The 17,876-nt window shown below is 47.8% G+C and overlaps 1 protein-coding gene across 1 annotated transcript; it reads left to right on the top strand.

The window, feature by feature from the left end:
- Nucleotides 1-6,071: 6,071 nt before the first annotated feature.
- Nucleotides 6,072-16,445, top strand: LOC108673859 (serine-aspartate repeat-containing protein I; the record flags this gene model as incomplete). Its single annotated transcript, XM_018161738.1, is given in 8 exon segments — nt 6,072-6,132; nt 6,685-6,792; nt 10,867-11,008; nt 12,146-12,286; nt 13,882-14,032; nt 14,223-15,202; nt 16,005-16,117; nt 16,296-16,445. Coding segments are annotated over 8 exon segments (1,845 nt in total).
- Between the last annotated feature and the right edge of the window lie 1,431 nt (nt 16,446-17,876).

Here is a 17,876-nt window from a genome sequence, read left to right as displayed (position 1 = left end):
GGCGTTAATAGAGGGGGCAGTGACGACGCTGTCCGGCAGGCTGTTCCATATTGACACGACTCTGTAGGAGAAGTAGCCAGCTCTGACGTTCAGTCTGCAGCGGCCCTTGGCGAGTTTCAGGCTGTTCCCGCGGGTATCTCTGCCGTCGTAAAGGTGCAGCTGTGGGCGGTCAGCTTCGTAGGCGCCGTGGACGTACTTGAAAACGTCGATCATGTCCCCCCTTAGTCTTCTGTGCTCCAAGCTGGGTAGACGTTCTGGGACTCCAAGCTGGGTAGACGTTCTGGGACTCCAAGCTGGGTAGACGAGGTGAGGCGTTCTGGGTACGGCTTGTCCTTGAGGCTTGCGATAAGCTTGGTTGTCCTCCTCTGAACGTCCTCCAGGTCGGAACACAGAGTCTTGTGCCTTGGCTGCCAGACTGAGTGGCCGTACTCAAGCATCGGTCGAACGAGGGATTTGTAGAGCTGGATGAAGATCTCAGGCGTGATGCAGTCGAAGGTTCGCCTTATACCACCCAGTACTCTGTTTGCCTTGGCTGTTGCTTGCGCTACTTGGCCTTTAAAGCTCAGGTCCCTGTCGATCACTACTCGGTCTACATGGATTACATGAAAGCGTTTGACAGTGTGCCGCACAGGCGACTTGTAGCGAAGGTGGAGGCTCATGGCATCAAGGGGAGAGTACTCAAATGGGTCAGAGATTTTTTGGCAAACCGTATCCAGCGAGTCATCGTGAACGGCGTGTCGTCAAGTCCAGCAGATGTACGGAGCGGTATTCCGCATGGAAGCTGTTTAGGCCTTAGGGCCCATTTGCTTCGTGGTGTACATCAATGATCTACCGCGCCATGTCCAGAGCCACATCTAGCTATTTGCAGATGATACAAAAGTCTTCGCCCGCAGTGACATCCCAGAGGCAAGAAAAACCCTGCAGGAGGACCTGGACAGACTCCACAAGTGGTCTATGGACTGGCAGCTGCGCTTCCACCCCCGAAAAGTGCAACCTGCTTCGCCTTGGATACGCCAGCGACACCGTCCAGTACACCATGAGAGGCTGCAATGCTCAAGGCGAAGAGTACGTGACCCCACTGAAGGAAATTGACACCGAAAGAGATCTAGGAGTAGTGATCGACAGGGACCTGAGCTTTAAAGGCTAAGTAGCGCAAGCAACAGCTAAGGCAAACAGAGTACTGGGTGGTATAAGGCGAACCTTCGACTGCATCACGCCTGAGATCTTCATCCAGCTCTACAAATCCCTCGTTCGACCGATGCTTGAGTACGGCCACTCAGTCTGGCAGCCAAGGCACAAGACTCTGTGTTCCGACCTGGAGGACGTTCAGAGGAGGACAACCAAGCTTATCGCAAGCCTCAAGGACAAGCCGTACCCAGAACGCCTCACCTCGTCTACCCAGCTTGGAGTCCCAGAACGTCTACCCAGCTTGGAGTCCCAGAACGTCTACCCAGCTTGGAGCACAGAAGACTAAGGGGGGACATGATCGACGTTTTCAAGTACGTCCACGGCGCCTACGAAGCTGACCGCCCACTGCTGCACCTTTACGACGGCAGAGATACCCGCGGGAACAGCCTGAAACTCGCCAAGGGCCGCTGCAGACTGAACGTCAGAGCTGGCTACTTCTCCTACAGAGTCGTGTCAATATGGAACAGCCTGCCGGACAGCGTCGTCACTGCCCCCTCTATTAACGCCTTCAAGATCAGGCTCGACAAGCACTGGGCAACACGCAGAGAACAGTACGACCCCGAATGCTGTCATTAGCTCCCCTTTTGGCATTTCTAGACTAACTGCTAGCCACGCATGCGACAAGTAGTCAAGAAGCAACCCAACTATGCCAATAGTCAAGAAGCAACCCCCCAACCAGGCGTGGTGAACAGGCCGCAAGGCCTTTTACACTGAACTTATCAAGTATCAAGTATTAATATGAGGGTTACTGCAGAGGCGGGAGATAGCATCCTTTTATTATAATTTCGTTCGGATACTTCTTTGGTCAATTTGTTATAAATGTGCAAATGTTTCGGACGACGACGAAGAACTGCTTCATGACCAAGCTTTTGACATTATGATTATCCAGTCTGTTATGCCTATTACAGCTTCGTCGAGAATCAAATTATTTACATATGCTGAAAATTTATTCACTCTAAACGGGAGCGCAGCCGTGCACCACCAATTTTGTGCACCAATAAGCCCTGAATCGAACGCCTTGGATCTCTCAGGACATCCACCAATCAGCCGTGAACCACTCGGCTTTGTCTTCCTCTGGCCTCGCATAGAACCTTCCGTGCACCACCAGGCCGTGGATCGAATCTGACTTCCGGGCATCGTTAAATTACGTAATTTTACGTTCACCGCATCTAAGGTTAGATTTCAGATAGCATAGTTCTGTTCCAAAATTTATCGTCCTTCGACAAGTGGCCGTTCGACCGAGGGCTGGTTCGACCCACGGCCTAGAAACCGACGGCTTGAAGTGTTGAAGGCTACGTTCCGGAAGGCAGGAATCATGATGGTCCATTACATCCAGGGCAGTGGCGGTCTTCGGCAGGCGACCCACACTAAACAGAGAATTCGTTGATGGATTCTGGCCGGATTGATCCCCAATTTTTTTGCGGAAGGCGGTATTGCTTCGTTGATCTTTCTCAGAATTTCTGTGTTGCCAATGTTGAGTTCGGAATAGTAACAGGCAATTCTTGTTAAGAACTTAAATGAAAAGTGTCTGAAGGTAACTTTGGAAGTATTCCTTCCTTTTTCTTCCAGGTCCATATTGATTAAATCCTTATGAAATTCCACTAAAATTTTGTACATAGACAGAATTTCAAATAAATGAACTGGCAGGCCAGGCTGTCGCCGTGACGCCGTCGAGTGTCGACGCCGTGTCGGAGCGTCGGACACTATGGATAATGGACAGTCGAGGGAATTGAAGTTATTGAATCATGTTACTGATGTTAGGTTACTGATGAAATCACCAGTTCTTCTCTTGAGCATCTCCACAGACTCCACTCCTTGCCCTTGCCTGGGTTCTAATATCACAAGTTCTCATGCAGTCATGGTTGAACATTCGAGTTGTATCATTTGTATGCAGATAATGCAGTTACTGTCCCTTGGGCCCTCTCCAGTCTTCAAATCCTCTTCCACTCGGACGATTTTCAGGATTTTGCTGGGAATAAAATTGTTGATTGTCTCATTTGCCTGACTGCCAGGGTCAGCCTTTCAGGGACTTTGAGACCTGGAGGCTGGAAGGCTGGCCTGGCAGGGTCACACCATCTCACTCATTAGTGCCAGGGCTGGAAAAGTCCTATTTTTGTCTGAAATATCGTGGCTCTAATATCATATAATTTCAGTAGGTATGAAATCTCGCGGCTTGAATGTCATAAATTTTTGTTTGAAAAATCGTGGTTTGCACTTTGCAAACAAAATAACTAATTTTACCTTAAAAGCGGTAGTAAGATTGTACACCAACATATGTATTCACTTAAACATCGTCTGAAGTTTGATTTTTGAACATGTGATAATGCAGTCTGACCACTGACCAGGGTAAACGCGGTATATTCCGACACATTAAGGACGCATCGAGAAATGAAAAACTATAAAAAAAATGTATGCATTACGTAAGTTCTGTTGCCTTCACATGACTCTCAAAACACTTCACTACGCGTCAGCAACGAGGAAACATCACAAAATGTTGCCATATTTATTAAAAAGCCTTTAGAATGGAAACCTACCAAATCCCTATATTCCGTCACTTTGTGTGGCAACATTCGACACGTGGCGAGTCGTATTGTGTCAGCGTTTCAAATTTAACTGATACGTATTGCCGACATCCACGTGTTCGAATTCTGTTTGCTGTGTGAGCTGTATTGGGATACAACACGGCTTTGAATTAGAACATGAATTAGTTTTCATGTGTCTAAAAGCAACATCTCAACTTAATCATCTATTAATTTATTTACGACTTGAAATCAGCAAATACAAGTATACTTGAAGGATTCCTAATATATTCACAGACGTATTTAAAAGTCTCAAACCATAATATTCTTCCTATAAAAACAGTTATTCACTATTTGGTAGAGCCATGTCAACTGTCAAATTTGACACATTTTACGATGATCTCACCACGTGGCATGCATTGTCTCTCTTTGGATCTCAATATTTTCCCACTAGATGGCCAAGACCTAGTGTTTTTGCAGTATTTAGACACGCAAATGTATGACTATGACGTCACCATTTCAACCATCAATGAACACATGGAACTAAAACAAAGCTTAATATAAAGGAAAAGCTGGAGAGGTGACGGAATTACCTACAATGTCGGAATATACCGCATTTACCCTACTCTGATGTGACTGCAAGTCCGCAACTACTTCTTGTCTACATTTTGCAGTATATTTTGGTGGGAACTGATCGCAACTGATTTCTGGACAAACTTCACTCAGTTCACTGCATCCATCCAATTTATCAGAAACCTTACTTTTTTCTAAATAGTTGGCACTTGGCCGAAGACTGGTGAATATCTAGAATGCAATAATTTCAATCCAAATGTGTCACAAGATCTTCCGAAGTCATAAATTTAGCTGCAGAAGCATTGCCTAAGATTTTGCAATATTTGCCCACTCTCTGCACAGTGGTAAAGACTGCATTATCTCATCAGTTGCCAGTTGCCACTGAAGTGAAGACAAATGTTAGTGTTGACTGTTTCTAGGGTAAAATTAGATATGAGGGGCCATGGTCAAGAAGATGTGCCAGGTGCGCGGGAATTTATTTTGTCATTTTAACGACCTGCGCGGTGCGCCGTACTACGTTGGTAAAAAAATGCGCCGTGCGCCGTACTTTAGAAAGCTAAAATAGTTCTACTATTTTAGTCGACAATATACGTGAGTATATTGACTACGCGAGTCGAACTGACAATAATGAAATGAAAGACATGTCCGGGTTACTTTTGACTCTTCCGGTTGTCCGCCTTGTCAGATACGGAACGTACGCGGTTCATTGATCTTGGGAGCACACATATTGGGCAATTACTGCTGCCTAGACTTGATTTTCTCTGCGGGTTGCTTCTGCCCAATTTTCCAGTTAGGCCTCATTGGGATCCATGTGAAGTTTCACATCTAATTGCAAACAATTAATTAGATAATCTGTTGATGCCTCATGGCTTGATATCAGCTGCAATTTTTAATCGATATAAATCAACTGCATCAATCATATATATGCTGGATGTGATTGGGATCATCAACTGCATCAATCATTTGCCTCTGGCCATAGTATTGCTCATAAATCATGATCTATGGTGGTCACCCAGGCATGATGGAGGCCATGGTCTGTCAAAACATGATGCATTTGATGCAACAAATTTGGCATCCTCACCATATGATGTGCCTTACTTTACAGTCTGGGCTAGTATCCTTATCTCCTGGTCTCCTAAAATGACTCGTAAAGGAAGAGCAATTAAAAAGTCTAATAGTACACCACCAGGAACTGGCAAATAAAGATTCTATTGTATTTTAGCATTAAATTAGCCTAATTTCAAACACGCCACATGCAATTAGAGAGTAGACATCTCATCAAGCAGCAATATTTACACCTATAAAATTTCCAAGAAGGTCCATGCCACATCTTGGAAACTTGATGTAATATATTTTGCATCCTTGTCACCCTGTATCACTGTGGGGCGTGGACATTATTGGTCAAACTGTCCTGATTGATGAATAAGGCTGGTGACAATTTTCACAGCAAGAACTGAGTCATGATTTGAGAATTCCTGCCATTTATAAAGCTACAAGTTTCCTGTTAGATGAGTTATCTTCAATCTCATTATTTATGAAACTTCAAGATTGAGCCTAATAATTTGAAATTTACCTACTACTTCATTTATTTGACTCTGGAATCACAATGTAAAAACGTTGATTTTTCTGAGCTAGGGTCATTTACAGCTGAAGATCTGGTTTATACATTATGTATATTTATAAAACATTAAATTGAATTGAATATTAAATTTGAACTTTCTTGTGGTGTAGTTGAATATTCATTAGCCATTTTTGCAAACAGTTCAGTGTTACTTGTTTTAAGTTATTAGGTATGAAAAATGAAGCAGAAAAGAAACAAAACCTTGAATTGCTGCAACGCATACATACTCAGGTAAGTGAATTGATTTCAAGCTCATCAATTACCCAATTTTTGTTGCTTTGCTGGTGCACAACATTGATATGTTTTATTCAGAGCTCTTCCTACCTAAATTTGAGAAGAAATATAAGGCTTGTGTGTGATCTATTTAAACACAATTTTTGGGGTTGAGAAACTGACTTCACTGTTTAGGTTGAGAAACTGACATCACTGTTTGGGTTGAGAAAATGACATCACTGTTTGGGTTGAGAAACTGACATCACTGTTTGGGTTGAGGAAATGGCATCACTGCTTGGGTTGAGGAAATGACATCACTGTTTGGGTTGAGAAACTGACCTCACTGTTTGGGTTGAGAAACTGACCTCACTGTTTGGGTTGAGAAACTGACCTCACTGTTTGGGTTGGGAAGCTGATATCACTATTTAGGCACCTGCAGACATAATGTCTGCTAACCTGTCTCCTACATTTCAGCACCTGCAGACATATTGTCTGCTAACCTGTCTCCCACATTTCAGCACCTGCAGAGGCTGCAGACATAATGTCTGCTAACCTGTCTCTATATTTCAGCACCTGCACTCTGCTGCCGGTGATGTAGAGAGGCTGCAGCGCTACGTGCAGGACTACAAGAGCCTTCTGTCTACACTCACCGTCCTGCCCACCAAACTCTCCCATGATGTGAGTGCTGCATCCTAACTTTGTAGGTATTGATGATAGGCAATGTGAGGTGTAAGTGTCAAGGTATGAAGTGATTGATAAAATAAGGCATTGCCTGCTCTTATTACTTGCAAGATATCAAACCAAAACATGACAAGAGCCTTGTCCACACTCACTGTGTGTATTATGTAGAAATATTAAGCTAAGAAATATGCAGGAGTTCTGATTAAAATAACTTCTGTAAAAATCTTATGAATTGTTAGATATTTTGTGGTACCAGTTAATTAACTACCTACTAATTTATTGATAATTTGTAATTTATGTAGTCAAATGATGTAAATATTTAATGTATTAAATGATATTTGTTCTACCTCAACTCTGGGTTCCTGGGAGAAGTGGAACAAATTAGTGCCAGTTATCTGTATACACTACCGTACTGTATAAAACAGCACGCTTACTTAGTTTGCGTGCAGAATGTTTTCTGTGGCAGTCAAGATTTATATACATGTTTAACAGCTCATCACTCAGATCACTGAACGCATCAACTGTACCTTATTTGGTCTTGCAGTTTGCTGATGGCAAACAAAAATGAAATTTGCTAAATTTTTCCATTAAAATTAACATTAACAGTTTTCCATTAAACATTAACAGTTTTCCATTAAAATGGTTTTCAGTTGGTTTGTCATATATGTACCTACACAAGATTTGTTGAAGTCTGGTGTTTATTTGTATATTATAGAGGTACCGGTATCTTTATTAAAGTCTTCAACACTTATTAAAAAGACATATATCAGCTCACCCCTGAGGAAAAGAAATTGTTTCAATCAAATCTGGACTGAATTGTTAGAGCAAGCCGTTCACAAGCAGCCATTGCTGTGCTACGGGCTGCCGTCCCGCACGTTGATAGTGTTTAGTTCTAAGTTTTAATATGCAAGGAGTCCGAATAGTTTTAATCCATTCAGGGCTGCTGCAAGGGATTATGATGTTGTGATGCATTGCTTGTGTTGTGTGAGAGATCGGTTTGCCATCATCTTTCCCGACCTTACCCTCCCCCCAAGAAGTTGATATCCCGGTACCCTCAGGCAGGCCACGTGTTTGGAAAGTTATTTGCTGGAATTACCTTCAAAATAAATGTGAATACGGGAAGAATGGTGAAGGATGCAAATTTTCACACCCTATAATATGTAAAAAATTAAGGATTGCCCCTTCTATCATCCTGAGCTGTGTTGGTGCATCATAAACAGGGAGGGTTGCAACAAAGAAAATCGTCGTTTACAACAGATCAAATCAAGAAAACAAACTAGAGAAACGGGCATAAGAGCGAGTGCAATGCTAATGCTAATGGTGATGTTCGCCGCTCATGCTAATGGTGATGTCCGCAGTCTATAGCCCAAGAGGGTCTGCCAGGGCTCAACTTCCACCATCGAAGAACGGATTTTGAACCCTATTGGAGAAAAGAGTTTTTGAGAGGAGTGCTGAGGAAATTTACACAAAACTATGTGATAAACCAGCACAGGTGTGTGTGCGTCATACCCGAGAAAAACCGGCCCTAAAGTCCGCAGTATTCCTTGAGACCGGCGAATCATCTCGAGAAAACGCACACGATTGAATAAGCAAATAGCTAATTACCCTAGTGATCTGAGGCGACAAGTACTAGTAGTGCTCCACAAGGAAACCGAACGCAGCTTGCTGAACTCGCACAGGACGGAAGGATTAGCTGCCGAGGAACGAGCATGTGAGGTCAGCACACCCTAAGTATTTCCCTATATACGTTCAGTCCAAAGCTAAAATATTAAAATAAAGACGCCAGTGGGCCCGCTGAAGTACAACGATGTCCTTGTCGGAGATGACCAGGGCATGTGCGAGTTACAGGGATCTCAATTTGAATCAGTGTTCAGTAACCCCGGCCCGCTACTCAAGACAGGAAAATGAAATCGAAATTATCCAGGAGCTGCCAGGCGGAACGAGTCAAGAGAACATTGAGTTTTGACCAGAAAATATGAAATGAGTATCAAAGAATTGGCGACTTTTTCAGCACCAGAACCCAATCGAGTTCCGGCCGTGCTGGTTTGAAGAAGTGTGTTGAAGCACTGAAGGCTCCAACACACTTCACTCATCTACATCGTCATTTGCGGACGATACAAAGCTAGAGTGCTGATGAGGATCACAGATGACCAAGACGGCGATAGGGTACAGGATGATCAAAGGATCGGCACAAAGTTCGAAGTAATGAGATACAGAGTCCGCACAGTGATAGGGATGCCACATCGCTACTTAATTGGCATCAGATGGCACAGAAATTGAGAAGAAGCAACTAGTTCGAGATCTCGGAGTGTTGATGAGTACTGAAGCCACGTTCGATGCCCATATCGAGGAAATAGTCGCGCGCAGCCATCAACGGACGGGGTGGATATGGCGGACATTTCGAACGAGAGAAGCAGCACCAATGATTAAACTCTTCAGAGCCCTCGTGCTCCCCATCTTGAGTATTGCTGCCAACTTTGGTCGCCACTCAAGGCTGGTGCGGTGCGAAAACTGGAGGCAGTGCAGCGGACCTTCACGTACAGGATCAGCGGCATGAGGGAGCTGAACCTGAACTACTGGGGAAGGCTGAAACACCTGGAACTGTACTCACTGGAGAGAAGAAGGGAAAGGTATATCATACTGTACACTTGGAAGATGATAAACGGACTGGCTCCCAACTTGGTCAGTGTGCGTGTGTCGTGCGTGGTGGTCAGTGTGCGTGTGTCGTGCGTGGTGGTCAGTGTGCGTGAGTCGTGCGTGGTGGTCAGTGTGCGTGTGTCGTGTGTGGTGGTCAGTGTGCGTGTGTCGTGCGTGGTGGTCAGTGTGCGTGTGTCGTGCGTGGTAGTCAGTGTGCGTGTGTCGTGCGTGGTAGTCAGTGTGCGTGTGTCGTGCGTGGTGTCAGTGTGCTTGTGTCGTGCGCGGGTGAAGCAGTTGCTGCCGTGATGCGCGCGCTGTGTACATAACCACTACCGTACTTTCTCACGTGTTCGCCCCAGAAAAAGTATCCTGCCGCCTCCGTCCTGCCATAAAGCTGCGGTGTCAAACTCATTACCAAGTGGGCCGCAGTTGATCATCTACTTCTACTGCAAGACCTGTTGCAGTAGATGATATATTCTTAATTTATTCTTAATATTCTTAAGTCATTCTAACCTGTTGTCAGAGTTGACCATGTACTGCACTAAACCTGCCACTGCGTCTGTTCTTATGTTATTCTCACCTGTTCTGAGAGTCGATCATGTACTGCACAAGATCACCGATCGTTCTGCCATGTTTAGTGCAATTTTTGCCTCTTTTTTATTCTATGTTTTTGCTGTTCATTTTCGATTCAATCACCAATTAGACCATCGCCGATGTACAGGTCGAAGCTTGTTGCAATTAAAAACTGCAGTTTACTATCAAGAAAATATCTATATCTCTTCATATTTATTGTGAAGTGGCAACAATTGTATCTTCGCTGAGTTATGTTTCGTTCTTATGTTGCTGGTTAAAGTTTGTTGAAGCGTCTGCTCATAGACAGTTATTATTACTAGTGATGACGTAGGAGGTTTGTGCCGTCAAGAGGAGCGGGTTGTTGTTGCTGTGGCAGCTTTGAGTTGCTTATTAACTTATTATTATGATTATTAATATTATTAACTTGCAGCTCAGCAGCAGCGAACGCCATGCACTCGTTCGTGCCGGCTATACTTAGGACCTCTTGTGTAACTTCGTGCCTGCAATATACGTGCCTCGTGCCTGGTAATATACGTGCCTCGTGCCTGCAATATACGTGCCTCGTGCCTGCCAATATACGTGCCTCGTGCCTGCCAATATACGTGCCTCGTGCCTGCAATATACGTGCCTCGTGCCTGGCAATATACGTGCCTCGTGCCTGCCAATATATTGCAGTGACGTGCCACGGTCAAAGATACCTGAGGCCGGCTCCCTTGTTAATCAAGTCACGAAAAATTAAAGAATCGGCAAAAGGCCATGGGCCTATTTCTTCAGTGCCGACACTTCTATTCTATGTAACCTGTGCATGCTAGCATACCAAGAGCGTGCTTGTGCTACCTAGTACCTCCCTGCATTCACTAGGCGCTGGTGCCTCTAGGTGGTGCAGCGCTGGTGCCTGGTCAACTGGTGCACACCAACAGCGTGCTGGTGCTACTAGGTGAAAGTTACTTCGTCAACACTACCGCCTACAAAGCGCGGGATATCGCCACACGTCGCCTTAAAGGTGCGAGTTATAACCTCTGACCCTGCTAGAACCCTTGATCCTGTACTCTTGACACATCTACTGCCCTTAATGCTTTACTATGTTAAACTTCCCTTGACACTTGACTTGTAGAGAAGATTTTATCTTTTACTTCCCTAGCAATGATTGCTTGCAACCCACCAACAGCCATGAACGTTTAACCCTCCAATAGCCCTTAACGTTTAACCCTCCTATAGCCCTGAACGTCTAACCCTCCTACAGCCCTTAACGTTTAACCCTCCTATAGCCCTTAACGTTTAACCCTCCTATAGCCCTTAACGTTTAACCCTCCTATAGCCTTTAACGTTTAACCCTCCTATAGCCCTTAACGTTTAACCCTCCTATAGCCTTTAACGTTTAACCCTCCTATAGCCCTGAATATTTAACCCTCCTATAGCCCTTAACGTTTAACCCTCCTATAGCCTTTAACGTTTAACCCTCCTATAGCCCTGAACATTTAACCCTCCTATAGCCCTTAACGTTTAACCCTCCTATAGCCCTGAACGTTTAACCCTCCTATAGCCCTGAACCTTTAACCCTCCTATAGCCCTGAACGTTTAACCCTCCTATAGCCCTGAACGTTTAACCCTCCTATAGCCCTGAACCTTTAACCCTCCTATAGCCCTGAACCTTTAACCCTCCTATAGCCCTGAACCTTTAACCCTCCTATAGCCCTACAGGCACGTCTGTGGGCTGATCATTCTTGCCTGACATAAGCTATTCTGTTTACTCTCAGTGTATTTATCTCTACATATCACGCAGTGTTTACTTATTCTGTTTGCTCTCAGTGTATTCATCTCTACATATCACGCAATGTTTACATTCATATCAAAATCTGGTTTGGTCAAGTCTCTCTCCGCGCACTTCTCTTCATTGAACAACCAATGTTGCGTTACACACTTTCTGCATAATATACACGAACTTACATTAGTGAGCTCGATCACGAAACATTTAGCTATAATATTGCACTGCACATGCACTGCACACGCACTGCACATGCACTGCACACGCACTGCACATGCACTGCACACGCACTGCACAAGCAGTCAAGCACTGCACAAGCACTGCACACGCACTGCACATGCACTGCACACGCACTGCACCCGCCACTGCGTGCAGACTGTGAGGACAAGCTGAGGCGGGCGCAGGAGGCGGAGGCGCTGCAGAGGCGCTGGGTGGAGGGCGCGTCGCTGGTGCAGCGCGAGCCTGGCTACGACATCACCGAGCACGTGACTGAGCAGGAGTGTGAGCAGCAGGCGGGTGAGTGGTGGCTACGACATCACCGAGCACGTGACTGAGCAGGAGTGTGAGCAGCAGGCGGGTGAGTGGTGGCTACGACATCACCGAGCACGTGACTGAGCAGGAGTGTGAGCAGCAGGCGGGTGAGTGGTGGCTACGACATCACCGAGCACGTGACTGAGCAGGAGTGTGAGCAGCAGGCGGGTGAGTGGTGGCTACGACATCACCGAGCACGTGACTGAGCAGGAGTGTGAGCAGCAGGCGGGTGAGTGGTGGCTACGACATCACCGAGCACGTGACTGAGCAGGAGTGTGAGCAGCAGGCGGGTGAGTGGTGGCTACGACATCACCGAGCACGTGACTGAGCAGGAGTGTGAGCAGCAGGCGGGTGAGTGGTGGCTACGACATCACCGAGCACGTGACTGAGCAGGAGTGTGAGCAGCAGGCGGGTGAGTGGTGGCTACGACATCACCGAGCACGTGACTGAGCAGGAGTGTGAGCAGCAGGCGGGTGAGTGGTGGCTACGACATCACCGAGCACGTGACTGAGCAGGAGTGTGAGCAGCAGGCGGGTGAGTGGTGGCTACGACATCACCGAGCACGTGACTGAGCAGGAGTGTGAGCAGCAGGCGGGTGAGTGGTGGCTACGACATCACCGAGCACGTGACTGAGCAGGAGTGTGAGCAGCAGGCGGGTGAGTGGTGGCTACGACATCACCGAGCACGTGACTGAGCAGGAGTGTGAGCAGCAGGCGGGTGAGTGGTGGCTACGACATCACCGAGCACGTGACTGAGCAGGAGTGTGAGCAGCAGGCGGGTGAGTGGTGGCTACGACATCACCGAGCACGTGACTGAGCAGGAGTGTGAGCAGCAGGCGGGTGAGTGGTGGCTACGACATCACCGAGCACGTGACTGAGCAGGAGTGTGAGCAGCAGGCGGGTGAGTGGTGGCTACGACATCACCGAGCACGTGACTGAGCAGGAGTGTGAGCAGCAGGCGGGTGAGTGGTGGCTACGACATCACCGAGCACGTGACTGAGCAGGAGTGTGAGCAGCAGGCGGGTGAGTGGTGGCTACGACATCACCGAGCACGTGACTGAGCAGGAGTGTGAGCAGCAGGCGGGTGAGTGGTGGCTACGACATCACCGAGCACGTGACTGAGCAGGAGTGTGAGCAGCAGGCGGGTGAGTGGTGGCTACGACATCACCGAGCACGTGACTGAGCAGGAGTGTGAGCAGCAGGCGGGTGAGTGGTGGCTACGACATCACCGAGCACGTGACTGAGCAGGAGTGTGAGCAGCAGGCGGGTGAGTGGTGGCTACGACATCACCGAGCACGTGACTGAGCAGGAGTGTGAGCAGCAGGCGGGTGAGTGGTGGCTACGACATCACCGAGCACGTGACTGAGCAGGAGTGTGAGCAGCAGGCGGGTGAGTGGTGNTGACCAGCTGTGTGATGTCACTGTTTGTGGTGATCAGCTGTGTGATGTCACTGTTTGTGGTGACCAGCTGTGTGATGTCACTGTTTGTGGTGACCAGCTGTGTGATGTCACTGTTTGTGGTGACCAGCTGTGTGATGTCACTGTTTGTGGTGACCAGCTGTGTGATGTCACTGTATCACAGCGCAGCACCGCGAGATGGTGCGCAGGCACAGGCAGCAGCTGCGCGAGGGCCGCGGCGACGCGTCAGGCGAGCAGCAGGCGAGCGACGCGTGGCTCAGGCGACTCGAGGAGCTCGAGCTCGAGGAGCGCGCACAGGACGAAGAGGCAGGCGGGTTAGTTGCTACAGACGTCACAGGCGACACACGTCTGTTGAATGGTGGGCGACACGTGCATTTTACTTATGTACCTCTGGTGAGCCCAGGCATTGGAATTTATACTACACTGGTTGTCGTAGCGACAGGGTTGTTGGTGACCGGTTTAGGCATTCCATTTTGAGAGGCGTAATTATGGCCTTCATTTCAGGGACGAGAGCGAGACTGACGAGAGTGATGGCAGTGACTCGGACTCAGACTCTGACGATGACGGCGAGGCGCAGGCTGATGCTGCTGCAGACTCAGATGAAGACTCTGAAGAGGATCTACCGGCGAACCTACATACTTTCAAGCACGTCAAGATAGAGTCTCCCATGCCTTCAGCAGAACGCAAGTTCCAGTACGCTGCAGATGACAATCTACCGCCTCCTGCCGACGACACGGGTGCTGGTGCTGCTGCAGGTTCTACTTCTGCCTGTGCTTCTGCTGTAGCTGCTGCTGCTGTTGGTGCTTCTGCTGCTGCTGGTGGTACAGCTCTCCCTGTTGCTCAAGCAACCACCCCCACCGAGGAGGAAGAAATTTCCGACATCGAGTTGGTGAATTCACAAATCCGAGGTCGCACGCTGAGTTTCACACGCACGATCCTTCGGGGGGGCCGTGACTCGAGTGAGGACTCCAGGGACGACGGCCAGGGGTCGGGCAAGCGGCCCCCCGTGGCACGAAGAGTGAGCTGGGCAGATCAGCCATCCATGGTGAGTGATGATGGCGACGGTCACATTAAGATCAGGTACATCGCAACTACGGTTACCACGGCAGACGGACATAAGAAAACCAGCGACACTGCCACCACCACCACCACCACCGCTGCTGCTGCGACTGCGACAGCGTCTCACACCACCGCTAGTTCCTGTACCGCGCCATCGCAAGCAAGTGAGATGGAGAAACAAGATAACGCCAAGTCTTGTGGAGCTGCAGTCGACATCAGGTCTCCGGCTGATCTTGTGAAGCTCACCACGCAACGCATCGACTCGGTTACTAGCCCTGCCACCGTTACTAGTCCTGCCACCACCGCCGCTGGTGCTGCCACAGCTGCAAATGCTGGCGTTTGCGAGGCACCATCTCAACCTAATCCTAGGAGTATCTTGAAAAAAACTCCTTCACAAGACCTCATCAACCTGCCCGGCAACAAATGTGAGTGACACCTGACAACCCGTACTCATATTCTTAGCTCTTATAACATATTTGAAATAAATTTTGTTGCTGAGATGAGTCGATAATGGGGCGGGTATTGGGCATCAGCTGTAGGGCCTTGTTGGGCATCAACTGAGGACATCAGCTGGCCCGACAGATGGCATCAATTGGCCTAAATGAGGGCATCAGCTGCCCTACAGATGGCATCAATTGGCGTAAATGAGGGCATCAGCTGGCCCAACTGAGGGCATCAGCTGGCCTACATGAAGGCCTAAGCTGGCCCAACTGAGGGCATCAGCTGGCTCGACTGAGGGCATCAGCTGGTCCAACTAAGGGCATCAGCTGGCCTACATGAAGGCCTAAGTTGGCCCAACTGAGGGCATCAGCTGGCCTACATGAAGTCCTAAGCTGGCCCAACTGAGGGCATCAGCTGGTCCAACTGAGGGCATCAGCTGGTCCAACTGAGGGCATCAGCTGGCCCAACTGAGGGCATCAGCTGGCCCAACTGAGGGCAGATGCGTGGTAAATACAAACTGGCCCAGGTGACCTCGGCAGCCAGGACGACTTGCCTGCGGGGCTGAGGCGGCGGAATACAGCGGCGACTCTCCAGCGCCGCCTGTGGCTGCTACGTCCGAAACACTTAGGATACTGATGATACTTGTTGTGCTAGGATACGTTGGGATACTTTACTTGTTGTGCTAGGATACGTTGGGATACTTTACTTGTTGTGCTGATTGTTGCATTATTTGTTGTGCTGATTAATTGTTGCGTTACTTGTGCTATATGTTTGTTGCGTGTGCAGCTGCGGTGTCGTGGCTGGAGTCTCCAGAGAGCGTCGCCATCACGACCGTGTACGACCACGAGCCTGTCGCGCCCCCCTCCTCTGCCACCCCTCCCCACACGCCCCTCCCCACGGTGCGTATACATGTCCCCTCCACCCCTCCCCACACGCCCCCACCCACTCCCCTGGCGAGATGCTGAGGGCACCGCAACATGTTTCACTGTTGATCTTATTGCCTGTTGATCTTCTTACAAACTTGTGGCCAGAAGTTATAACGTTTCATTTCAGCCCTAACGCTATTTCCTCGTGCAGGCTTTCAGCTACAAAGTCGTGGCCAGAGACCCCGACGCCGGCGTGAGCGACGTCCCCGGTGGGACGCCTGCCCAGGAGTCCTGTGGTGAGGACACGACCGCTGCCCCCAAGCGAGTCTCCAAGTTCAAGGCGGGGCGCCTGAAGCAATAAGTTCATCTGCTGAGCGTCCAAGAAGGAGCTTTGTTGTTTGAAGGAGCTGAGCTTTGTTCTCTAGAGGAAGATTGCGGCTGTCCGATGTGCGGCGAAGACACAAGTTGCAGTCAATTGATTGCTGTAACCAAGTTTAGTGATCGAATGTGCCAAAAAAACACAATGTAAGAAATGTTGTATTTAAGGATGTTTGCCACTTCAGATCAGACTTAATGTTTGCCACTGTGATCTGAAAATATGGCTGAGATAATGGAAACAATCGAAAGCTAGTTTAAGATTACTTGTTGAGATAAGCTTGATGAGGCTAGGATTGTGACAAAATTACCGAGATGAAGGAATAATTTGAGATGGACAATGAATTTGGTGTGTCTAAGAAGTGGTGCGAGCATTCATTGTCATGGCGCTCAAGAATCAACATTCACTTTAAGTAATTATCATAGACTTCGAAGTGGTTAATCGGAGCCTATAACACAATCTGTGTTAGTCTATAAGCTTTTTGCGCAACTATGCAATTATGTGAAGACTTGCTGACTTAATAAGCTTCTGCAATTAATGTTGGGCCACGCCAAGTGTGGCAGAATCTCGCGACTCGATTTATATAATGAGTGGTTTGTTGTGATTAGGTTGTTGGGGCATCAAATATAACAAGTCTGGAGTCTTGGTTCAATGGCAGGTGGTTTGCCAGGTTAATGTTATGAATGCGATGGTTAAGGCTCGTCGGTAACGATATTAATCACATAAGTTGCAACCCTCTTCTCGCCGAGTTCAACTCTTGGTTGATTATTTTGATGGAGGAATTAATGTTCCTGTGTATCCTTGACTTGGCGGCGCTACGTCGGCAGATATGAATGTTGGCTGAGAATGTGTAGTATGATTTTGTTCTTATTCTCTAGAGTGCGCCATTGTTGTCTGTGAAGCATTGAAGCGAAGTGACGTAAATCACGGCGGTCGCTGATGGCCTGTGCCCATACTTTCAAAAAAAGTTAAGAGATCGTAAGTTCATCAGCCAATCATTGGCGGCCTAGCAAGCAAAATCCATCAATCATAGACGAAAAAATAGAGCGTAAGTACTTACGTTCACTTAGCGAATTTTGAAAGTATGGCCCCTGGGCACTGCAACGACGTTCAGTTGTTAGGCGACGTATAAATCTTTTCATAATTCCCAAACAAATGTAATGCTAAGCGACGGGGGCGGTAATGCCGGCCGCAAATAACTGCATTAAAAGAAAATTTCTGCTCGGTGTAGCACGGCAGTTTGTAATCCGGGCGTGCAGCTCTGAAGCTTGTGCGAGAATGCAAGTGAAATGTGAAGGAATGCATTCAATGTTGCTCGCGGTGTATGCAAGATGTATGCGTTATGTTGTTGTATGATGCGCTCCTCACAAGTCCCCTCTATGTAGGTTCCTTGCTCTCGGCACATGTTATATCATG

The sequence above is a fragment of the Hyalella azteca genome, unplaced genomic scaffold (genome assembly GCF_000764305.2).
Source record: "Hyalella azteca isolate HAZT.00-mixed unplaced genomic scaffold, Hazt_2.0.2 contig16486, whole genome shotgun sequence".
Taxonomy (NCBI): domain Eukaryota; kingdom Metazoa; phylum Arthropoda; class Malacostraca; order Amphipoda; family Hyalellidae; genus Hyalella; species Hyalella azteca.
The sequence above is the reverse complement of the archived record's forward strand: the minus strand, read 5'-3'. Positions and strand labels throughout refer to the sequence as shown.